This window comes from Corvus brachyrhynchos, unplaced genomic scaffold, assembly GCF_000691975.1.
Source record: "Corvus brachyrhynchos isolate BGI_N302 unplaced genomic scaffold, ASM69197v1 scaffold101, whole genome shotgun sequence".
Taxonomy (NCBI): domain Eukaryota; kingdom Metazoa; phylum Chordata; class Aves; order Passeriformes; family Corvidae; genus Corvus; species Corvus brachyrhynchos.
Window position 1 is genome coordinate 9,450,997 of NW_008237239.1, and position 24,787 is coordinate 9,475,783.

Sequence of the window (24,787 nt, forward strand, 5' to 3'; positions counted from 1 at the left end):
TCGCAGGCTTTTGAAACTTTTCAGCGCAACAAAGATGGGCTAGAGTCCCAGCCCTTGGAGAATGAAAGGAAGTCCAAAGTACTTTCCTGCCCTGAGTGCTTATGCAGGAGTACGTGGCTGCTCCGGAGAAGATCCTGCACCTCACTGTTAGCAACACTGCACCCATAAGAACTAGTGAGCCAGAGTGGGCCAGCATGAAAGCTGTGCTCCAAGAAGAGATGAAGGCAGAAATTTTCCAGAAAATCTTACAGTAGTTGTATAGTGGTGATGGAGATGTCTTCAAGCAAAACTGATGCATTTCATGCTAAGGGGCAACAAGACCAACAAGGCCCTTTAGGAAGGGAACATCTTGGATGTGCAGATTTAATGACCATTAGGAGTAAGCCCTTTAAGATTGAAATTTTACTTTGGCAAATTTAGTGCAACAGAATTAATTAACAACTAAGTGTGTCCAGATTAGCCTGGAATGTTCTTAGCTAGATGGGTTCAAAGTGGGCTGGTGGTAAAGAATCTAAATTTTAAATGGAAGTTTAAACAGGACAAAGAATATTGGAACAGGGTGTTTGGGTCCAGCTCCATTTTTTTGGATATAGTTAGAACTCTTATTGGAAAGAGGAAGTAAGAGAAGTGACTTTGTAGGTGTGTCATTATTAGTTTGGTGTACAGACAGAACACTTTGCTCCATTCTGTGCAGTGTAGAACAATCACATGTTATCTCACAGAATGCTGGGGTTTGCAATACAATCTAGAGAGCAAAGCCAAGCCAGCCTGCTGAAAGCAGCACCTGCATTCCAGTGCAGGTCATATGATGGAAGTTATAACCCAGGTAAAATGTTAATCACTAAACTTGGCACAGCTGAAGCTTTTAATCTTTTATTGCAGTTTTCTAGGGAGAGGCAAGTTATGGACAACAGCCCGGAAAAACTGAAGAAGGAGTTAGAGGAGGAGCTGCAGCTGAGTAGTGAAGACTTGCGTAGCCATGCCTGGTACCACGGACGTATTCCTCGGCAGGTATGTGGTCTTTGCATTGCCAAATGTGCTTTGAGCTTTTATTGACAAGCAGAATTTCACTGAAGTGCTATACACCTATCTGGTGCCTGAATTAATTTAGTAGGAACATAATGCCTATTTGTATGAAAGCTATAGTATTTATCACATAGCTTGGCATAAAATGGGGCCGAGGAAGTATGCAGGGCAGACCTGGTGGAAAATAGATGTATTTCAGGATTTCTGTGCACTGAGTAAATCTGGAAATGGAATTTAAGCTTTATTTGAGAATACTTACGACCACATACTGTTTGGAGAACACTGACATTAATGTGGTTCAATATTCTTAACGAAAGTTAAAATGTTATTTATTTTCTTTCTTGCACTTGAACTGGGGGGAGAGGAAAAATGCCGCAACAAAATCAATGCAATCACTTCAATTTTGATCCTTACAAAAACGTGTCAAGGCTGGGGTTGGATTGGAGCCTCCAGAGCCACTGGAGCTCCCCCTGCTGGCCTCCCTCAGCCCCGGGGCCCGGCCAGCTCAGCTGCCACACATTCGGCACTTGGCTCTTGGCGTCCTTTTTATCGCATGAAAGGACTAACTCAAAACAGAAAAACAAGATGTCTCTGACTCTTCCTAGTCAGTAGTATTCACATGCAGTGTTCACAAAGAATAAAAACAAGAAAGTTTCTGTCGTGTAAGGTAACAATGAAAGGGCGGAATCCAGGATCTTGTATTAATGGCTTCTAAACTTCAGTGTGACTCTATATTCAGATGATTTAAACTTAAAATCCTGGGTCACTGCTTTGCCTTCATGCCTTATTTTCTGTTAGCAAACTAGAAGGAATACACATGCAAAAGTGGGTCAGCTTCTGGCTGCTGGCTCCTTCCAAGAAGCCCTTCCAGATCTCTGTTGTGGGATGAGTTTTTAATTTAGAATTGGAGACATCATTCTTCTACCACACTTCCTGCTTGCTTTGTATTTGTGGCTTTGTCTGTCCTCCCAGTGTGGCCAAATTAATTCCTGTGTTTAAGAATATTTTGTGTTAACGTATTGTTTTCTGATTCTGAAAGTAATTTTTTGTGTAATTCTTTCTCCTCAAAGGTGGCAGAAGGCCTCGTTCAGAGAGATGGAGATTTTCTGATTAGGGATTCTCTCTCCAGTCCTGGGAACTTTGTTCTTACCTGTCAGTGGAAAAATACCCCTCAGCATTTTAAAATCAACAAAACAATTCTAAGACTCAATGAAGCCTACTGTCGTGTTCAGTATCAGTTTGAACTGGAAAGTTTTGACACTATCCCTGGCTTAGTCAGGTACTATGTTGGGAATCGCACACCAATATCAAAGCAGAGTGGAGCAATTATTTTTCAGCCTATCAACAGGACTGTGCCTCTCAGGTGTCTAGAAGAAAAATACGGTGTAACCCCAGTCCAACAAAAAGAGGCAAGCACCCCCGAAGGAAAAACAGAAACTGCCAAAAGGCTGAGTCTTGGTATATCCAGCATGCAGTCCCCGGAGCAGAGCATACCCAGAGGAAATCTTTTGAGGTACCTTAATTTTGCTGTCCTTATGGAAGGAAATGGAGTTAAGTGTATCAGCTCCTAATGAAGGTGATGATGTGAGTTTTCACTCTGATTTGAGATGGAACAGCAGACATGAGGGTTTGCTGATTTTTAGCAGAGGATCAGTAAATCTACAAAGTGAGAGCAAATGTAGACTCTGGAAGCACAACAGCACTGCAGTGACTTGGCAAATCTTGACCATGTAAGACAAAGGATTAAAATAACATCTTGCTGCTGCTCCGGAGAAGTCTGGTTTTCCATAGTTGACTCCCAAAATAAAAACACCAACTGTGGGATAATGGGTCCTAATTTCAGTGTCCAAATCAAATGTTCCATTAGAAAGTTTCAATGTTCAAAGAAATACCTTCATAAATGCTGCAGGAGGATGCATGGTATAGCCCATTTCACTGCCACTACAACAGCAGTTTATGAATGAATGAAGTACCTTTTATTATCATAAGTTGCCCAAGTGGAAAGCTAATGATCCTTGCACTGGTTATGATATATTCTGACAGTTAGATTTGTATCTAAGTGTTGTATATATTAATATGGTTTTGTTTGCATTTTTGTTTACCCCAGAAACAAAGAAAAAAGTGGTAGCCAGCCAGCTAGTTTGGATCATGTTCTGGAGAAAAGATTCCCATTAAAGGCTCACCAATCAGAGAGCTATCTGCTAATAGGTATGTTTTGTAATCAGAAGTTTCATGTGTCCAGGTGGTCTGTTACTCTTCAGACCAAAGTGAGACTGCTGAATGTTCGGAGTACTGTAAATACAGTTATATTTAATGGCCACTGTAAGCTGTGTTAGCACACTGCTTGCTCTTCAAGTCACTGGAACAGGATTTTTATTTACAACGCACCAGCTAGTTGAGAACCTTAGCACACAACGCAGCAGGCTTCCACACCAAAAAAATGACACCTGTGGTTGGCATTAATACCTTTTTTGATGGTATTACCTTTCCTCACTTGTGCTTGACAAGAACTGACTTGTTTCACTCATGTCTTTCTGACAAAATTTTATTAAGTAGTAGAAGTGGTGTTTCATGGAAATTCTGGTAACCACTTTTTCTCAGGGTAAACTATGCAGATGAGGTAATGTTCCTCTCTAGGAGAAAAACACTAGCAAGGCCTTTGTACTCAGTTCTGTTCTTCCGTCTCCCTCAATCTTTTTACCCTCCATCCCTTTTGCTTTTCATTCCTTTTGCTGCTGGCTGGTTCCATAGCCACTCTCATCCTAAGCAAGGGAACCAGGGTGTTGGATCAGTTGTTGATAGGGGCATTTTATTTCTCAGATTCTTCAAAGGTTTAAGCAATTGTTTCCATACTAACACACTTGTCTATAGAAGCTTGCAATAATGCATCTCTTCCCATGTGGACAAACTAGTATTTGACTTCCAAGGCTGCTCATTTTGAATATGGTACTGTTAGAATTTTTCATGCCTATTGTAGGAAGAGCTCTTATGGCAAAGAGAATATTAAGTATTTGTATAGTGAGACTGTATTTTGATAGAAAGGGTGTGTTCCTGTGTTTTAACAGGGGGATGGACAGACATTTACAAAGTAAGTTTCCGTCCATCTGTAGTTGAATTGATTATTCCAATCCATGGCTGCAGATACTTTCATTTTGGTATTATAACAGCCTGAAGAGTACTGCTGTGCATTTTGTCATAGGATCCTCTGAGTAGGTTCTGTTACCATACTGCTTAAGGATGGTGACAGGCTGGGATTTGGAGTTTTTGTTTTATATCTGGAATCAAGCAGTAACACCCACACAATGCAACTGGCCATTTTGCTGTAGATACCAGCAAATGCGCTGAGAACTGCAGATTGGGAATGTCTGACACAGGACTCATCCCATATTGGATGCCAAGGTTTGCATATGCAGCGGGTACAGGATGAGGCATAAATACACAGAAGTATACGGCTGTGTTTCTCCAGCTCTTCAAACTAGCTCTGTTTCACAAAAAGATTAGCATTCCTGAAATTCATTCCTTCCATACTTTAGTTCAGGTTCGGGCTTGACTTTGGGAAGTTTTGCTTTCATCTCAAACTTGTCGTTCTCAGAAACGACTGACTCACCTTTTACACGGTGCGGCTTGAAGTTGCTGTTTTTATAGTCTAGATCAGGTTACAAAGAAACCTCCTATTCCAAGCCATGGAGGCTGTCCAGCTCTGACAGGATAGCCTATGTATGCAGCAGTGACTGGAATTACTGTCAGCATTACCACAGAATAATACTATGGTGCAGCTGTTCCATGTGTTTGCGATTTTGGGAGGATCAGCAAGTGAATGGAATTTGCTGGCTAGGTCATTCCTCAAAATATACCATTTTGCCAGCAAATAATTAACATGATCTGACAATATTATCCTTAGGAAATAGCATTAGGACATGAACCCTGGCAGAGGCACCAGGAATTGTATGTATTTTGGCCTTCTAAAACACTGTTTTCCCCTACAGGTTCAAGACATCCATCTCGATTACCTGAAGCAGATGCAAACTCCTGTCCAAGCTCACCTGCATTTAGAACAGGCAGTGAACCATCTCTAAGCCCCACAGTTGTTCAGAAAGTCACATCAGAGTCACTGCTAGGGGAAGCTCTTAGAGGATCAGACAGTCAACTCTGTCCAAAGCCTCCACCTAAACCCAGCAAAGCACCCCTGATGAAGCCCCCAGATTCTCCTTTGGCTTCCCACAGTTCTGAAGGACACTACTGTGAACTAAACCCTGCCAGGCATCCAACAGCAACAAAACAACACTTGTGTCAGAAAAACAGCTATGTGGAACATCTGACACAAAAGGAGAGGGGAACATTCAGGCACTCTGAAACAAACTATTTGATCCTTGATGATGATCCTACAATGAACACTGCAGATCCTTTAGAAGCTTCAACTCAGATGGCTGAGGAAGACAGCATCTTTTCTGTACCAGTCTATGAGATGGTGTCTAGTTTTAAACCGAATGATTTTGAATCCAAACTACTTCCTCCTGAAAACAAGCCATTGGAAACATCCATGTTAAGAAGAGTTAAGGAGCTTTGCACCAACAATAACCCAAAAATTATTGCACAGCATATTCTTAGAATGGACTGCAAGGTAAAAAAAAAGATCATGCATTTTATTTTATATTGTCCCAGTTTAGACTTCAAAAGAACTGATTTGAAAAGAATAATGGGTAGATTTGAAGCTAATGTAATGTTTGTATTGCTTACAGGAATTTTTAGGTGTTTTTTTTCATTTGAAGAAAAATGTTCACAAACTCTTTGGACTAAAGGTCTCTCGTTATGCTTGACTTTAGACTCAAATTCTCTAAGTCCCATATGTCTTTTAAATCTCCTATCAGTTGTTGCATACCTGTGATTCAGCCTTTCTCCTGTATTGGAGGAAGAGCTCTCTGTGCTGTGAAGCACTGTGGGAAGAACTGCTCACAGCAGGAAATAGCTCGTTTGGGCAAAGAGCAGGCAGACCTGGTTGCCACATGGCCATTATATACGTTGTTCAGTGGAACTAAATATATTTAAACTTCTAAAACCGGCTGCTCTTTTGTCTGAATTCCTCTCTTACAGCTGGATAGGTGGTGTGGGAAAATAGCTATCAGGACTTGTGCTCTCCTCTCCTGTGAGAGAACTCTGCTAGTGGAATTGCTTAGAAAGATGTAAAAAATACAAAGAACTATTTTTCACATTGTAGACTTTGGTCAACTGCCAGGGCTTGAAGATCAGCTAATGGATCAGAAAGACAGGAGAATCATCTCCTAATGAGATGATGACTTTGTGTAACTGCAGTTAAATCTGCACCATTTTGCTGGCATGACTGAGAGCTGTACCTGCTGCAGAGCAGCTACAGGAACCAAATGGTGCGGTGGGTATCTAACCCCCCCACTTCACTGGGCTTTGGTGGTTTTCATCTTTTTAAGAACAGTTTGAGAAGCAAAACACATGGCTACTTAGTGGGCAACTCCATTGCAGACAGGGAGGGCAGTGGGAATGGTGATACTCCAGAAGCACATCTGTAGCATTCTGCTGGTGCTGCTGCACTGATGGACACCGTAGGCCTGAGGAGGGGGCAGTTCCCTGGAGCAGCCGAGTGTGTGAGTCCTGCCAGCTGCTGGGGGCCTGCCAACAGCAAACACAGCTTTTTCTCTCCTCAGTAGCACTGTTGGCTGCTGCTAAGTGAGGCTTCCTGCAGACCAGATGACTCAGAAAAACTCAGCTCCACAACTGCTCACTCTTCTCAGAAGTGGTAGATTGAGGCTTCTTTACTATGATTCCAAGAGTATTAATAGCATTCTCTAACATTTTAGTTCCAAAATTCACTTTCTCCTTCCTTCCTTCAACCTAATAACTAAATTATCTTTAATATATTGTTAAAGAGTATGTTGCTTGAAGGTATAGGATATGCATGCCTTAGAGAAGTAGTAAGTTTATATATAATGTATGTATGCATATATTATATTCAATTAGCTCATTATTAGACCCCATATTTTAAATACTGTAAATTTGCAATGGAGCTAAGGCACCAACTAGCCTGCTGGAATTAATTAAGAGTCATTGGAGGGCTTTGCAGAAACAGATTTTTGGATTTTGGAGCAGGAACAGTAACTAGCTGGGACAGGTAGAGAAGTTATTTGATGTTTGCCTCCGAGTGCTGAGCCAATGCCTGCCATTTACTGGCAACTTGTTGCATAGACTGCACTGATAAGAACTGCATGATGCAATGAGATTGGCATATGAATTGGGCCAGAATGAATGCTTTGTACTGAGAACCCAGGCTAAAGTTCGTATGTCTTCTGTGTGTCATCAGTAATTCAGTTTGCCTTTTAAATAATGACATTTCTAATAAGGAATCACCCATATGGTAAGCGATGAGGTGAGTATTTGCCATTTGCATACCTGTGATGGAATAGCAGTCAGTGTCTCCAGGGGCTTCGTATCACTCCTGCATCTCTAGAAGTGAAACAGGTTTTTCTACAGTGCTGTTTTGTACTGGTGAGGCTTGTTGTGCAGCCCAGATTGCTTTCATCATTTCATAGACAAAATAGCTTGCTGATGGGTGTATCAGAAAATTGCAGGCAGATTGGTTTGTAATCTTACACCATCATATTAATGTGGTTTTGCTTATTATTAGCAGTTATAATTGTTATTGAGATAACCAGTAGCTAATATAATATGTTTAAAAAGCAAAGACAAATTGGCGAGGGTGTCAGCTTTCACACACTGACTTTGTAAGGCACTCAGTACTATGTCCTCCTTAGCCCTTTTGCTAATTCATCTTTATGAACTTAATTCATCTTTAGGACCCTGTGGTGTAACCAAAAACATTTTGAGCAGTTTTTTTAGAAAGGAAAAAGGCAAAGCAAGTGTGTATGTCCTTAAGGCAAGGAGCAGCGCTTCTCTGACAAGGATCAGGCTGAGAGAGCACTACATTTCCTGGAACTTGCATAGTAATCTCTTTCTGGAAGCAGAGGATGGAGTTTGATAAAGCATTTTGGTCACACCTTTTATGTTTTCTGATGGCTGCATCATGTAAAAAAAAAAATTCCTTGGCATTTTTGTATAAGGCACTGAACAGTTAAAGTTTTATTCATGCAGAGTTTTTTGCACTTGACAGGTGGCAAGGATAGTAGAAGTTTCTGAAGAGATGAGGAGGAATATGGGAGGGAACTCTGGTCTTGAACTGATCACCTTGCCTTACGGACATCAGCTGCGCCTTGACCTGATTGAGAGGTAAATGTTCCTGTTCCTCATTTCCAGGGCAGATGGCCAGAAGCTCGGAGCATGGCTGCACTGCCCTTCTCATTTCCTCCAAGAATGCTCTCCTGCAAGTTTCCTGAATTCATGTGTACAGTTTATAGGAAGAGATTCCCTAAGGTCATAAAGCAACTGTCATGTGTAGTACAGGGAAAGGCGCTGAAAGCAGTCCTTGGAACAGCTGAATGCCATCAGCTCTCCTTTACAAGCTCAAGTGACCTAAAATTCAGGGGACCTATAGTCTATCTGAGGTGTGTGTGGAGGAGACTGAAAGATAGTGTCCTTCTGCAGGTGGGAAGAGGCTAGATGATTTAACAAAGTAAAAAATTATCAGCAAAGCTTTCTGAAAACCCTCTGCACAAGTTAAGGGGGACACTTAAGGTGTTCTGATGTACATTTTCTGCTTCATATTTCAGTAGTTTGATTTCTGAGATTTTTGGGGGGGTCATGTCACAGGATTTGAATGTGGAGGACAAAGGGAATTGGGGCAATTTTCCAAAAAGTGTTCATTCATTCATTGCTTGAGCAGAATTTTGTATAGTTAGTAATATCTCAGGAGAAGTTACTAAAACATTAATTTAAGGCCTGTATTTATTCCATATGTCATTATTGGTTTTGGTGCAAAGATGTTGGTAAGACTAAATTTGCTGAGCACACAGAAATACAGAAAGACAGAAATACACCTTTGAACTGATCTTCCTTGAACACATGTAAATTTAGTAATTCGTAATCATTTGCATAAATTGTTTCACTTACAGGCACAATACCATGGCAATAGGAATAGCTGTTGATATCTTGGGTTGCACAGGAAATGTAGAAGATAGAGCAGCAACATTAAACAGGATCATCCAGGTTGCTGTGGAGTTGAAGGAGTCACTAGGGGATTTATATGGATTTTCTGCCATTATGAAAGCACTGGAAATGCCCCAGGTAAAAATCTGCTTCTCTTTATGTTCCAAAATGTGGAGTTGTTTGATGGCTTATTTAATTTGAGCAATTTCATCAAGACTAGAGAGGACATCAGAACAGAGTCTTCATGACTATTCTGCGACACTATGACTAGCAGTGTGCTTTTCCTGCGTTTGTTGTGGAGTCCATAATGGGTATTCTCTATTTTGCATGAACAGGTCAGTAGATTAGAACAAACCTGGACTGCTCTAAGACATTGTTATACCCAGACTGCCATTATGTATGAAAAACAGCTGAAACCATCTTGCAAAGCTTTGCACGAAGGACAAGATGCGTGGACTAGTGAGTATGAGTGACACCGGTTTGTATTCCACATTTTAACCCTCCCTGTACTGATTTCCTGCGTGGGGAGATGAGGCAGCTGCTCTTTCCACAGCTGTGCATTGTATGTTAAAATGATTATGTAAACCTGTATAATGCCATAACAAATAGAAGCAAACAGTCTGCCAACCAAACATCAGTATGTGTTTGTGTGCCTGTATCCCTGCAGACTATAACCTTCTTCCCACATCCATACTTCTGTGTCAAGCAGAAACTGACACATTGCCTCAAAGACGGGGAAAAAACCTCTTTACTCACAGTAGAATTGATTCTGGCAGCTTTTGCTTCTTATTTGCTTTGTCTATTGGCTCAGAGGAGGAATCCTCAAATAAAAAGAATGGGTTTGGTAATTTTTCTGGTCACATTAGGTGCCCCTGTGCCAGGATCTTTGCAGCTCTAGTTTCTAAAGGAGTGCAAGGCAGAGAAAATAATTTCTCAGAACATTTCTCCAAGAGAACAGGTAGACAGTGAAAACTTTTTAGCCTCATGGCTATTTTTATTGGAATGACTTGATTTTGAAAATGTTTAATGTCTGTGTTTTTAAAAAAGTGTTTAAAATCTCTGTGGCAGCATCTAGTAATTCGAAAGAGCCTTGCCCTGTAGCAAATAGTTTTCCAACACTGATTTGTCCTGGTCTTCTTCCCCAGCCAGTTCACTGGAAACTGGTGGGACAGGTATATTTGAGGTAAGGTTTTTGAAGAATATTTGTCTTCCATTTGAAAGATGGAAGACAAACAGTAGGTTCCAATCAAAAAAATAACACTGCATTTACAATACCTTCTTCAGTTAACAATAATGTCTGATATGTTACTCTATTCCAGAAACTATCAGTGCTCCACAGAACAACATAACAGTGCCATTGCTGATGCCTCTTGTTACCTTGATGGAGCGCCAGGCTGTTGTTTTTGAAGGCATGGAGCTGTGGGAAAGCAGTGACCAAAGTGGTGAAATAATGCTCAGGCACTTGGGCACAGCTCGCCTGATCGCCCAGCATGCGGAGACATTTCGCCTGACAGCAGAGCAGCTGCTGCAAGGTAGGAGAAACTGCTGCACTGAAACATCAGCTGGGGCTTGTGTCCCTGGCCAAGTGCCCCTGGAAGTCAGAGAGAGAAATTCTTCTCCTCTTTGGCAGGAGCTGAGATAGTAACAAATGTCCTGCAGGAAACTCAGTCTGAGGACAACATGAATATTATTTAAAAGCAGACAGAAAATTACTCATCACTACAGCTCTCCAGCAAGCATTTTTGCTAAACATACTCAAAGTTCTCATGACTCAATATGCTGACCCTTCTGGCAACTGAAGTAAAGACTGAGGATAACTTCCTATCTTCTGTACAATCTAAAATTCCTACTGTGATTATTACAACTAAAATACCACCCTAAGATATTCTTTACAATGGTGCAAGTTGCAGCATTGAGATCCTGACCACTTACAGCCAAAAAGCAGTAACTTGTTAATAAAGTGACTTTATTTTTTAAACTTGCAGTGGAAAAGTTAAGAGAGTGGGGAGAAATATAGTAATTTCTGCAGGCAGGATGTATATGTCATTAATTATATTTAAGGTCTGACTATAATGACAATTCTAGCTCATTAGAACTGAGCAAATGATAGCCTGTCCCAGTGTCCTTAGAGCCATTTGTGTGCTACTAGAATGTCAGAGCTGGAAAGGATTTTCTTCACTGTTTTATTAGCTTGTTAAAATCATTGTGCAAAAGGAACCCAGCACACTACAGCTTCTTTGGGGAGAAGACAGTTTAAAAGCCACGTCTACAGAACAAAAAAATTTGCCTGGTGGTGATACTGTGGGATTCTTTTTACTTACTAGGTTTCCAGCCAGATGAAGAGCTGAGTGAAATCTTCAAGACAGAATTTCAAATGAGATTGCTCTGGGGCAGCAAAGGAGCACAAGTTAATCAAAGTGAAAGATATGAGAAATTCAACCGGATCTTAACTGCACTTTCCCGAAAACTGGAACCTCCTCCAGTGAAGCTGGTGGAACAATTAAGTATATAAGACTCTGGAAACACTATTTAAGTGATATACTTGAAATAACCTTAGCATTCTTCTGGCAATTTGATACTGCACAGACTTCTTGCATTTCACAAGATCTTTAGAACTTTTAACTGCACAATGCACACTTGTTTTAAAACTACTGATTTCTAAACAAATTATTTATTTACTGTGTCACCAAGTCATTTACTGATCCCTTTAAACAGTTAGGTTATCCCTTTATTTCCCCAGAGTTGTAATGTTTTAATGATGCCAAGGAGTAAGGGCATTGGCATCTTAATATTAAGATGAAGCAAATAGTGTAAATAAAATGATAGATTAAGTATCTGACATGGCAGAAAAACTGTTGTATAATGTTCTTTTCATGAATATAAAAACACTGTAGATAGAATTGTGAAGTGTATCTTTATGCAAAATAATTTGCATATTTACAGATTGCAGAAACACTGAAAGTTGCAGAAATTATCCTTTATCTGTAACCAGTGGCTCAAACATCACTGTGTCTATGAAACTAGAAAATTAGTTTGTGTATGTGTTGGGACAACTTGCTTTTTTTAAGACAGCAACTGTGGTACTTCAGCTTTTGCTGGAGCCTGCACAACAGCTACGCTGCCAGGAATGAATGATGAAATGGCAAGAACAAACAATCCAGATAATTAAAATGCTTTCAGACATGACTAAATCTGGGTGTATGTGTGCATTAAACTTACTTCTTTCACTGAGGTGAATCACTGTGGTAAGTACTTTTTCTTTTTCCTTGGATAAAGGCGAAGCATGAGGTGTTACCACATTTTATAGGAAATCAGCATGCACAGTGTTTATTATACAGAGTTTTAGCTGCAAATCCCACTTTGTCACATACAGAATTGGTGTATAAGGGTTATCCTCAGAAGTTGTACAAATATTTAAGAACTACAGTCAGAGCTGCATGTGCTTGTTGGCAGTAAGCCTATTTCTGGAGTGAGATGTTACTTAGAGCACTGAAAGTATTGGTGTAGGACAACAAAACCAACACCAGAATCTGTTCCTCCCATCTACAATCACAGCAGAGGTTTCTACCACCAGAAGAAGAAAGTCTGCCTATCAATCTTAACAGAAGACAAATAGGGAAGCTAATTACTTAGGGCATGAAAAGATTTTTTTATTCCATGAAAATATTCTCAACAGAGAACACTATTTTTAAACAAAGCATTTAACATTTAGGAAATCAACATGTGCACAAAAAAAGGATTAAAAAAATTACTGGAAAATGTCTGATTCTTTAAGACAACTCACGTTCAGAATTTTAGAATAAATGATTTATAAGCTGTGCAAGTACAATTGCTTTTTCCTATGTTTAATAACCCTCATACAAGTTGCACTATCCCTCTTGAAAGCAACCTGCCTCCAAAGGAAGCAAATCCTGGTTTTAGAAAAACAAACAGTAGCATGAAAAGAACATTTAGTCTTTTACCAGGAAGTGTTATTACTGACCTGCAGGCAGACCACAGGCCCTTAACCAGAAAAGACACAGATCACATTTCCTCCTCTTCACAGAATTACAGAATCACAGAATATTCTGGGTTGGAAGGGACCCACAAAGATCATTGAGTTTTCTCAGAAATAAAAAGCACTAGATTTTAAAAAATGAAAAAAAAAAAAAGAGAAAACCAACCCCAATCCCATAAATCCCCCCAAACACCCCAAACCCAAAAAACTACCTAAGTAGTTTTGTCAGTATTGAGTAATGTCACATTATTATATAAATAACCCTGTATACAAGCTCCAAAAATCTAAACTTTAGAGTTTAATAGGCCCCATAGTACACTAGGTCAAGCTGTGTAATAGTGGTATACATAACAAAAGGAATAAACCTCTACACAAGTCACTCAAATTCAGTTTTACTGGTAGTACAGTTCCTAATAACACTGAAATGAAAAAGAATCCAGCACTGCTGCATCCACATATTGCTTCAGACCCCAGAAAAACAGGATGTTTTAATAATTATTCCATAATACACTGCCAAACAGCAGGTGGCTGGGTTGACAAGCTTGTGTTGATGTAAGTATCCCTCCCCCCAACATCTCTAGTCTAATTCTTATCACCCTAATCAATCAGATGTGATGTATTTAGTAATAGAACCACAAATGGGAGGCAAGACAACATAAGCAATAGGGGCACTGCAGACAACTATATTTACACGTATAAACATATCCAAATTTCAATTGTTTACAAGTAAAAGTGCACAAAGATCATTACGAAGTATCACTCAAATGTCAACTGGTCCATACAATGAAACATCACCTGGAATGGACTAGCACTGCAGTAATTGAAATTGGAACTTCATAGTGAAAAACTAAAAGACAGTTTCCATAAAAATCTTTTAAAAAAATACTAACGCCAAATGAAGAGATACACGTTCAATGTATAAAATTCATGGATGCACCATGTATCCAGTAAAGCAGAGCTCTAGAAAACACCTACCGTGGCTACCTCAGCAGCTGCAGCACTGTGAAAAGAGCTGAGACACAAAGCCCTTTGTGGGATACTGTAAGTGGTAGTGTTGGCAAACAACAGATTTAGGCACTCGAGTTTAAGGCAGCATTTGAATGGCAAGTGGTTGACTTCTGAAAACAGTCATTAGCTTGCAGTGGTGAATCCTCTGGTTGTGCTCCAGGCTGTCAGTGCTCACAACAGGTTACCGAAGGGCTGAAGATGGACCACAGTTCTAGGAGTTTGTCTTGATTGCATTGTAGGCTAGAGCTGAGATGCATTATTTCCCCAAGTTAACAAAATACCTTATGGTCTCTTATCAGTTATGCCAAACATCTGGAATGTAATGATGGTTGCAGTGGTATTGTTATAGCAGCATACATGGATACTGGGATGAAACTCTAGTGCTGAAGATATTTAAAGAAAATGATTTGTTACAAAATAAGACAAGCAATGGTGGCAAAGTGTTACAGAGAACATGCCTGACTGTCCTAGGCATGCAGGAGGAGGTTAACGGCGAGCATGGAGGTGGTACAGGCAGACTGATAACTGACACAGGGTTCTAAATGACTGCCAATAAAAGTGAGTTGGAAAAGAGAGTAATTAAGAAAATCAAAACACAGCACAAGCTAAAATATAGTTTGTGCACCTGGGAAAACCTAGGACAATGAAAATAAAGCAATTTTAGGAGCAGTAGCCTTTTTACTCTGGTAATGGAACTCTATTTTCCTGCACAAATTGAAGATTTTGTAATACATCCTTACCTATATATGGAGATGCTAAGATGTTAGTGACTACTAAATGTATGTCTGCATGCATTCATGCAACTAGCTTTTCCCTTGGGCCTCCCAGTCTAGTACCCCTCCCTTCCCCACCCCCACCCCCCCAGCAGCTGCATGTAACCTCCTTCAAGATCTCGCCCATTTTCTCAGAAACCCGCTTCAGGAACCTGCAGTCCAAGAGGAAAAAGAAAAGAACAAAGTTACTGAAGGCCTTTAGAAGACAGAGAAGCGTGCTCAGTTCTAACAGGCCATTCTCAGTGGCTATACATTAGCCTTGTACTTAATTCCACAAACTCTCATTAGAAATATGAAATTAGCTATTTTTTTTCCCCAGTAATCAAGTTGTGCAATGCAGTTTCCAATCCTCAGTGATTTAACAGTGAGGAGAATTACTGCACATTTAAGACATTGTCTTCAAACTAAACACAATACAATTCAAAGACACAGCTTACAGGCACAGATTAAGAATATAAAATCATTCCCTTATCAGGAGCAGAGAGAGTTTTCAGTAAGACATCAAGCATTACATGTGATCTCTTTTTGTTTGTTCAAGGTATCTAGAGTTAAAACAATGACATCATGTCCAATACAGAACATTCTACATTACAAGTACTGAAAAGGAAGGAGATAGGCAGGTCAGTGGACTTTCTGTCCTTCTTAATCGTAATGTTTTTTCCTGAGTACTTTTGTTGAACTTTCAGAATCAGAAAACATTTTCCCGTTTAAGAAGTGAAAGCTGCCAAGTATTTGCTAAGGAAGGAAATTAATAATTTTCAGTAACTGAGTTCAGTTAGTTATTAGAGGAAAAAGATCTCTGTTTTAAGAATATAGTTTAAGTCATAAAAGTGGGAATAGTAAATCTTACAGATCTTTAAAACTTAAGTATTTTTTCAGTTCTCTATAAAAACTAAGTATTCCACAGAACAAGGAGGAATCCTGGTCTTTTTCAGTTCAATAGCTTAATTGGATTTAGTGCTTTGTAAAGCAGGAAAGCAGAAGACATTGGTCAAAATTACAGACCAGTGTAAGATGCATAATTTAATGTGGTCATCTCTGAAAAGAACTATAGCTAACTCCCCATGCAAACCACAGAGATCATTGGTGACTTCTGATACTGTCATTCTTTCCACGAGCCTGTGTAACTTACAATTTTTCCACTATTTTCCCTGGGGAATGTACAACTGAGAGCTGCCAGTTTACCATTAGATATAGGTTACTGCACCTTTGCTGTTTTTCTCTAGCGTTACATCTATATATGATGTTGGCACATAGCCTTCCTCTCCATTATGTCTTCGAGCTCTTGTCCACCCATCTCCTTTGTCCTCCTCAATAATGTACAAAATTTCCCCTTCTTTCATTGCTAGAGTGCCTTCATTATGACCTGGGAAAAACAAGAGGCAAAGCAGTCTCACCATTAAGACAGAATTTCAAGTCATCTTTTTCCCAAGGCATAGTTTCCAAATTATATATAAACAGGAAGAACAAAAAATCTGTGCAAGAGAACATTTACAGAAAAAGACTTACAGAAAAAACACCTCGTCCCAATTTGTAAGGCTGAATATTTTTCAATAGCTAATATTTATCTTAAAACAGCAGAAGTACTGCTCATGAATTAAAGTAATTTATAAAGTATCTTCACTGATCTTTTAAGCAATTAGTTACTCAAACAGGTAATTTGCTTTAAATCATTTTACACCTGTCTTCTTTATAACAAATCATCCATGCCTTACAGTCAAAGAATCTCAGTGCATATTGTTAACCTTACCATCAAATGGATATATTGCCTTGCAATGTCCTATAGCTGGTAATGGATCATCATCTTCAAACTCATCATCAAACTCATTGGAATGAGCATGTTGCTGTGGTGGGCCACGAACTTCCTGGTTGGCATCATCCGTGTAACTCCCTTCAGGGCTATAATGCAATGATTGGAGCATGAGGACTCTGAGGAGTCCTTAGTTCTAAAACTCAGAACATCCATGCATCACAGAAGGGGCAGGTCATGGACATTGTTCTCGAATTCCTGTTAGCAGTTTTTGTATTACTGTCAGAAAAAACTCATCTAGCAAAAGCTTAGACTGAATTCTGCTACAAAACCAAATTTGACTTACCTGTCTCCACAGAACATGGAAAACTAGTGAGCCTTATGCAATGGAATAAGGCAGTTTTAAAAGGCACTGCTATTTAATGAGCAGGTGTTTCTATTAGACTATTTTTGTATGTTTCCAGAATGGCATGAAGTGACCTCTAGAAGTCAGAACCAGTTAAGATTTTCCTTGAGAAGGACATACACTTTGGGAGGATAAGTAACACCCATCACTGCTGTTAATCATCAGAGAGCTGTACAGACTCTAGCACAGGATATGAAAGCAGTAGAGACAGAATAGTGACCTCTCTCGGCCCTGGGTGACAAGATGGTTGATGTCGCTGCTGTGCCGCCTGTCACTTCTGGCTGCTACTTTACCTTCAACTTCAGAGAGCCAGGCCTTGGGGAAAAAAGGCAAATACTGGTGTCAAAGACAACTTGATGCTAAACCAGCACATTTAACAAATGCATTTAACTGCATACAGTTCACAACCACACAGACTGCAATCAGATGTCAAGTCTCATAATTACTTCACACAAAGCATGAACCTATCCTTTATGCTTAGCCTACACTCCATATTAGTGTTGAGGAAAGAAAAAATCTATAATTACATGTGAATTTCAGAATAAGTGAATAATAATATATTCTTCTGAACAGCTTACACCTTTAATAATCCTTATTCTAGCTAGATGAACATACTTGAAAATACAGCACCCCACAAAAAATTGTATCAGGAGCACTTTCTTAAATCAAGTAGTTTTTCTGGGTGCTGTATTTAAAATCTGTAAGGCAAAGTACAATTGTACCAATCATTGACATTTTCCAAGGAACTGTTTTAGAATCTAACCTCATTCTTGTGTATTTCCATCCGAAGACGGTCCATGTTGCTCATAGTCTCAGTTAATTTTGGTTGCAAACTGCTTGGATCACCCATCTGCGGATTTTTTTCATAAACATCCTTCATCTTGATGAGGGCATCTCTAAAAACATACAAAACACAACAATAATTACTATACCAGTATTGATTCATTAAAGCTAAAATAACGTGTATGAGATCCTGAACTGTGATTAGATACCAAGCACAGCAATGAGGAACTACTGGTCTTCACACCATGCCTAAATCCTTCTCCCACTCTGTCCTCTTAGGACTCTGCCTTCCTTTCTTGTGTTGTCCACAGGTACACAAGGACACCAGCTGCTGACTCTTATCTATCCAGTACTGTTTCCCATACTGTTTGTTATATTTCCTAAATATATTAAATAACAATAAAAAATAACATAATTTTTAAAAAATTTAAAAATAAAATAATTAAATAACAATTTCCTAAATATTAGTCATGTTCTGTTCTTAAAGCACAAAGTTGCAGCTGTCTTGCTCAACAGACCCACACATTTTTTTAATGTGTGATTTTAGAGCCAATGTTCCCTATGCAGTATTAGAATCAAAATGAGTATTACAGCAAAGCAAAAGGAAGCAATGCTAACAGAACCTATATACAACAAACTATGAATTTAAAAATGCTTTTCAATAGCCTGGCCTAGTGCATTGTCTCCTAGCTCTTGAGCACTGTTGGCTTAGGTAGAAGACGTCAAAAGAACCAGAGAGAAAACCATGACAGAAGTCCAAAAAAAAAAATGCACTCACTTTTGGTCTGTTTCCTTCTGTAGTTCTCTGTTAAGTTCATCGATTCTCTGCTGCAGTTTCTTGCGTCTTTGTTCTGGAGGGAGATGGCTGAAGTCTTCTAGTGCAGGGCCCTGCAAGCAGAAATACTATGAAACAAGCTGCATGCACAGGTCTGGGCAGCTGAACTGACATACCCACACATGGACAGTGTTCACTGGAAGCAGGATGGACCTTCTTAAAAAATCTACTTGACAGACAGCTCTACAAAAGACCGCACAGAATAAATGCATGTTCTTGCTGCCAGTGTAGTCATTCAGTCAAAGGGCTTTCTGCCTTCTGTAGCAGTTGGCTCACAGAGGTAATTCAAAATTTCTAGACTTTATTTTTCTGAAGTCATGTACCTCTTACATCCACTGCACTTAAAGAAGATTTAGAAAGGACAATTATTTGAGTCAGAACAAAAATCTAAGATGTGTATATAATAATGAGATGTGTATATATGTATAAAATTGTTTCTTTCTCTGGAGTGTGTTCTGCGGTCATTTGGATGGTATCAAAAGAAAAATACTATATTTTGGATCTTCATTCCAAAGCACTATTACAGTTCTCTTCCAGAACTTCAGCAATCCTAGAAAACATACTAAAACTTTAAAACTTCTGATGGATTTTACCTCAAGTAAAACTAGTTCACAGAGCATAGAAAAAGCCTTTGTAATAGCAAAATTTTTACTTAAATTTGTTTATCTGACTCAAAACTTGCTCAAATATTCCAAGTCACCTTGCTTACAAAAAAAAAACCCACCCCAACAACCAAAGAACTTCAGGGAGGGAAAAAAAACCTTTTACTTCCGAAACCTTTAAAAAAATTCCAATCCAGCCAATTTAAGACCACCTATTGTTATGAACCCAAACCTGCAAACTTGATTGCAAACTTGTGCAAAGATTATGATAAGCAGGATAGAAGGGCCTGGGTATAAAATGCATGGGAAGAGATTTTAATGCATCTTGCAACTTTGTTGTGAAAACTCTTCCTCTCAGGGTGACAGACACTGACAGTGTTAACAAGGAAATATGGTACATGTCTTAATCACAAAAGGTTGGGGTTTTTTGTGTTCCCAGTTGCCTAAGGAAGTTGGTTTTAACACAAGAAACCCACCTGCCATTACAGTAACCTTCTATGGTGGCAAACCAAACTGGCCAGCACTTCTTTTGTCAAGAAGAAAGTTTACAGAAACTTGACTGTTGAGATTTTGACACAAGCCTTGAGCTCAGGTGCCAAGTTTCCAATATCCCCCCCAAAGAACTTCTTACCCCCCTCAACTTCTTTTGCACTTGTAAAATCACTCTCTCTGCTTTTTAAGAAGGGAATACAAGACATCCTAGAAGAAGGAAAATCGAGATATGATGTTTCCAAAATAAAACAAGTGTTTCTTTCTGGAGGAAGAAGAATACACACTGTGTATACTCTCCAAGTCCAGAAATGCAAAATGACATAAACTTCCTGTTCCCTTCAGAAGGAGTCATCCAAGAAAACAACTGTTAAGTGTAATACACTACAAAGAAGCAAAAATACAATCACGTCCTCTCTATCATTCTTCCTTACAGTTTAAACCAGAGTATCCTCTAAGATGAATCAGAAGAACAGAGGTCTTTTTGTGAATTTTTACTGATTTACTCTGCAAAACAATATTGATTAAGGTGTGGTTTTATTTAATGTAACAGCTTCCTATATTTCTAAGCATAAAGGTTCTTCCCTGCAAATTTTTCTTCCAATTCAAAGGAGTGCAGTATTCAATATTTCTTCTTTACACAAATTTTATGATCTTTTCATATACATATTTTATGCCAATTTTCCTGACAAAGAAAAATCACCAAATATTTCCATCATGATCAACTTGTGAATACTGGTCAACTCTAAAATTCCAAAATTGCAGATTTAGTTGCAGCCAGATTATAAGTCTAATTGCCTTACATTAAGCATGGATGATTAAGAAGACTGTGCATATGAGTGGAAAATCTGAAGATGTATTTCAGCACCTGACTTAAAGCAGTTATGATATGGAAACACTTTCAAAAGATTACTTTCATGCTATCTTAGCAGAAGTACAGCAGACAGATCAGCACACGGGCTTACCATCTTCACCGACCACTGCACAGTTCATTTGAAAACAAAAAGAAACGGGAAATTATTTACATGCAATGACCAGTTACAAAAATGACTAATGCCTAAAAATGTATTTTTAAAATATTACTTAAGGATAGACATTTTCATTTATATAAAAAAAAACCTTTTAACTATAAGCACAATAAAAGAATTGCTTTAAGAATTACTGATTTAAAAAATACTAGGTGATAATGGGTACTTTAACTTACAAAATTCTAATACACAACTTCATTAAACTACTTTTGAATTTTAGTGTTCTGAATAAAGGGCTAAAGAGCCTTCTATTGTAGGAAAAGAAACACACACACAGCCAACATTGCACAAAATAGCAGAATTTGATGATGATGGACTGATCAGCCATATACAAATAATTTGTTAATCATAGCTCAAAATCCACTATGATCACTCTTGCAAATGTAATTTTTACAATGTATTTACTTTATTATCACAGTAGATCTAGAATAAATAAAGATATTTTTCAAGTCTAGAAGTAAGTAGTTTTACTTTCTGAAAACAGCATTGGTCATTGTTACCTAAAATTGTTTTCGTCCAGCTAAAAATGAAGACATTTAAAGAGTAAAGACTTTATCCTTAGAAGAAGCAAATAAAATATGGGTGCCAGGAGTTGAATCTTGGGTTTAACACTGACGGCATTTTGAAGATCTACCATTCTTTCAATGATTTGGACAACCCTTTCCAGAGGAACACCAAGCACCTTAGAAGACAGATATCTCAACTTCACTTTTGATCCTGAGCAATTGTTAAGGCTGTTGCTTGGGGTACACACACAAAATTAGAATTTCTTGCAATGATGGAAGTAAAGCACCTTCACAAATGATACTTTGGTAGGAAGCTCAAAGTCCAGAGATGCAAGATGACATAAACACATGACATCCTGTTCCCTTCAGAAAGAGTCTTCCAAGAAAACACTGTTAAGGTTTACAGATCGCTGCTGACAATGCAGCTACTTTATATACCAAGTGGCATCAAACACAGACCTCTCATAGGCACTAACACTGTCTGCAATTGTTAAGATTTCAAAGGAGAAGCAGCAGCACATAGCAGCACTAATACAGCCAGTTACACTTGCTTACACCTTCTTTCAATAACCTACTCTACAGCTGCTGTTTGCTGCTCTTGCTCTACATCATGATAGGAAAATGTACTGCATGAAGCACAGAGTGGAGGGAGACTGGTTTTGTGAACGCCAGTGCCTTGAGTGAAATCTTGTACAGGGCATGTTAAACAAAATGACCAGTATGCTTCACTACCTGATACATGCCAACTCATGGATAAAGCCTGGTAGGAGCAGGAGCAAATTAAATACCATTTTACATGGGCAGATAGTGATAGAACAAAGGGAAACATTTTTAAACTAAAAGAAGATAGATTTAGATTAGATGTTAGGAAAAAATTCTATATTCAGAGGGTGGTGAGGCACTGGAACAGTTGCCCAGAGCAGCTGTGGATGCCCCATCCCTGGCAGGTTCAAGGCCAGGCTGGACAGGGCTCTGAGCAGCCTGGTCTAGTGGAAGGTGTCCTGCCCATGGCAGGGGGTTGGAACAAGATGATCTTTGAGGTCCCTTCCAAACCAAACCTTTCTATGATTCTATGATTCAGTAGTTCTGCATGTCAGTACCACTTGGACATCATTTTTCAGGGACAAAACACACAGGAAACAGCTTCACATACTAGCAAATATTAAGCATTTAACCAAGGTATATTATAAAAGTAATACTGATCAATGAGATTAAAAAAAAAAAAATCCATTAGTAGTCCAGTATACATTTAAGTTGAAAAGACTTTAAAAATATGCAATAATGTGGTGTCTGTTAAAATGCTTGCAAGGAAATTCAAAATATAAAAAATTAAATGTTCATCTTGAAGATTTTACAGAGATTAACTCTTTAATAATTTGGCATGCTTGAGTTAATCTAGATCTGTAGGATATTAGTGATGCTTCCTAATGTTAAAGAATTATTAAATTTAAATTATTTAAAGAATGTATTAAATTAATTCAATTTTACAACATGAACAATATATTTTAAAAATCAAATAAAGATATGGTTTCATTTTCCATTAGCATTCTGTAGTTGTTAGGAGATGATCTTTTGCTTCAGAAAGAGGTTCTAGAACTAATGGTCCTACAAGGTGATGATTTGTAAGCCAGGAGTCAAAACATTTAGTGATCAACAAAATCGCAGCGTAATCAAGGCCTGTGCCATTTCAACAACCACCTAATCCAGGTAGTTCCTCACTGAGTGCTTGCTAAAGAAGAAACATTACCTTCATGACCAGACCAAATTATGATATAATGACTCAGACAGGAGAGGAGAAGCTGTCCTCCATATAGACTTAGAGGACTACAAGAATCTTCTAAAAAATGGCAGTGCTAGAAAGGTTATTTCCAAGGTATCTGGGGGCCTGAAATTAGGTGCCACAACATGACTTAAAGATAAATAAAGTTTTAGCTGTAACTCATTCTGTTTCAGAATGACAACAAGGGTGCCCCTAAATTGTAACTTTACTGCAATAGAACACTTGTACCTTGATCTCCACATTACGTCAACAAGAGTCAACCATTCCTGATGCACATGAGACAGCAAGTCAATATTGTCTTGAAATACCAAAAAATTATTAATTATATGTAATCAAATGCATCCAATTACCTTATTATTTGGATCAATAAATGTCACTAAACATATATAAACTGGGCAGCCTACACTTTTCTGACATAACAGGAAAGTGCCAGTACATTTATCACTAGTGCCATGAATGTTGCTAGGAAACCACTTAGTATTTCCCTTCTACTGACTTCCAGATAAATTCTATTTGCAGAATATGCCACTGTATTAATAAATTAATTGAGAAGTCTCAGTGCCATTTGGTAGTAATTTTTTCAATAATTTTACCCAAAAGAACCTAGGACAAACAAGAGTGACTAATTAATCAGAAAATGCATTAAAATTTTAATGTTTGAAAAATTCAGTATTTCAAAATCTGCAATCACCATAAACTATAGCATTTGATGTACAAAAGAAATTAAATTCTCCCTTTTTAGTTCAGTGCCTCATAATCAACTTTTACTATTTTCAGTTCAAAGCCAGCAAATAAGACATCTGATCTGCCAGATGATTTTTGTGGTAACTGTATATCCAATGATAAATTACTGCAAAAATATGTTACATGATGGTAGGAAAACATTTGTGAATGTGAACAACAATGAAGAAAGGTATCAAACACATGCTGAGCACCCTCTTTATAACACCTTTCTTTTAGGCATGAGCATTTCAAATGTGATAAAGAATATTTCTACTTTATTTTATTTTTAATCTGGTTGGTAACTTCTGTATAGTATGAAAAAAGGACCCTAGAAGTGACCTTATAGCTGAAGTTACTTTTAGCCAAGTAAGCCTTATAATGAGGGGGACCCTAGAAGTGACCTTATAGCTGAAGTGTTACTTTTAGCCAAGTAAGCCTTATAATGAGGGTGAAGAGCATCAGAAAAGCCACATCACAAGCACACTGCTCATAGCCCATCATGCATTTCAACTTGTTATCAAACTTACCCCTCTTTTGAGGCTTCTGAAAGAAGGAATTCTGGGCTTCCCTGTTTTTATGTCACTCATGCAATAATGCACTGGTTCAATGGAGAATATGGGATACTGGGACCCATTAGGAGTACTGGATGTGTATAAACTAGTAGGGGTTAGGGGTGGGGATTGTGGCTAATGTGGAAATAAAGAAAGCAATAAATAAGCCAAATGTTCAAAGTGATTTTAAAATGAAAATTCTGTCTTAGAAAATAAAATTTCCATCCAACACAGAAACAGCTTGTAACGTTCCAGACACATTCATACTATAACTGTATTGGGTTTAAAAGGTTTCTGTCATGAACTAATCTTCAGTTACAGGTTGCTGCAGACAATGAAGGAATATTCAAAAAAGCTTTAGACTCAACACTGCCACAAGATCCTAACAAGATCCCAAAGTTCCCTGCCTCTTTTCTCAAAACAGAGCTCTGCTATTGCCAATTTAGTTACAGTCATTCTGGAA

The 24,787-nt window shown here is 38.5% G+C and overlaps 2 protein-coding genes across 11 annotated transcripts in view; one reads left to right on the forward strand and one right to left on the reverse strand.

Moving 5' to 3' along the window:
- BCAR3 (breast cancer anti-estrogen resistance 3) overlaps positions 1-12,330 on the forward strand; it is a 94,281-nt gene extending 81,951 nt beyond the window's left edge. For all 10 annotated transcript variants that reach the window (XM_017729888.1, XM_017729890.1, XM_017729887.1 and 7 more), the window contains 9 exons: positions 883-1,011; positions 2,097-2,539; positions 3,134-3,234; positions 5,013-5,647; positions 8,162-8,277; positions 9,060-9,231; positions 9,429-9,552; positions 10,413-10,625; positions 11,418-12,330. In XM_017729888.1, the coding sequence (XP_017585377.1) occupies positions 883-1,011; positions 2,097-2,539; positions 3,134-3,234; positions 5,013-5,647; positions 8,162-8,277; positions 9,060-9,231; positions 9,429-9,552; positions 10,413-10,625; positions 11,418-11,605 (2,121 nt within the window). In that variant the 3' untranslated portion in view covers positions 11,606-12,330. The remainder of the gene's footprint in view (positions 1-882; positions 1,012-2,096; positions 2,540-3,133; positions 3,235-5,012; positions 5,648-8,161; positions 8,278-9,059; positions 9,232-9,428; positions 9,553-10,412; positions 10,626-11,417) is intronic.
- A 388-nt stretch (positions 12,331-12,718) lies between these two features.
- FNBP1L (formin binding protein 1 like) overlaps positions 12,719-24,787 on the reverse strand; it is a 35,915-nt gene continuing 23,846 nt past the window's right edge. The window contains exons 11-18 of the mRNA XM_017729590.1: positions 24,301-24,459; positions 20,702-20,716; positions 18,589-18,698; positions 17,791-17,923; positions 17,248-17,342; positions 16,622-16,770; positions 16,079-16,237; positions 12,719-15,023 (exon numbers count right to left, since the gene is read on the reverse strand). Coding sequence (XP_017585079.1) covers positions 15,016-15,023; positions 16,079-16,237; positions 16,622-16,770; positions 17,248-17,342; positions 17,791-17,923; positions 18,589-18,698; positions 20,702-20,716; positions 24,301-24,459 — 828 coding nt within the window. The 3' untranslated portion in view covers positions 12,719-15,015. The remainder of the gene's footprint in view (positions 15,024-16,078; positions 16,238-16,621; positions 16,771-17,247; positions 17,343-17,790; positions 17,924-18,588; positions 18,699-20,701; positions 20,717-24,300; positions 24,460-24,787) is intronic.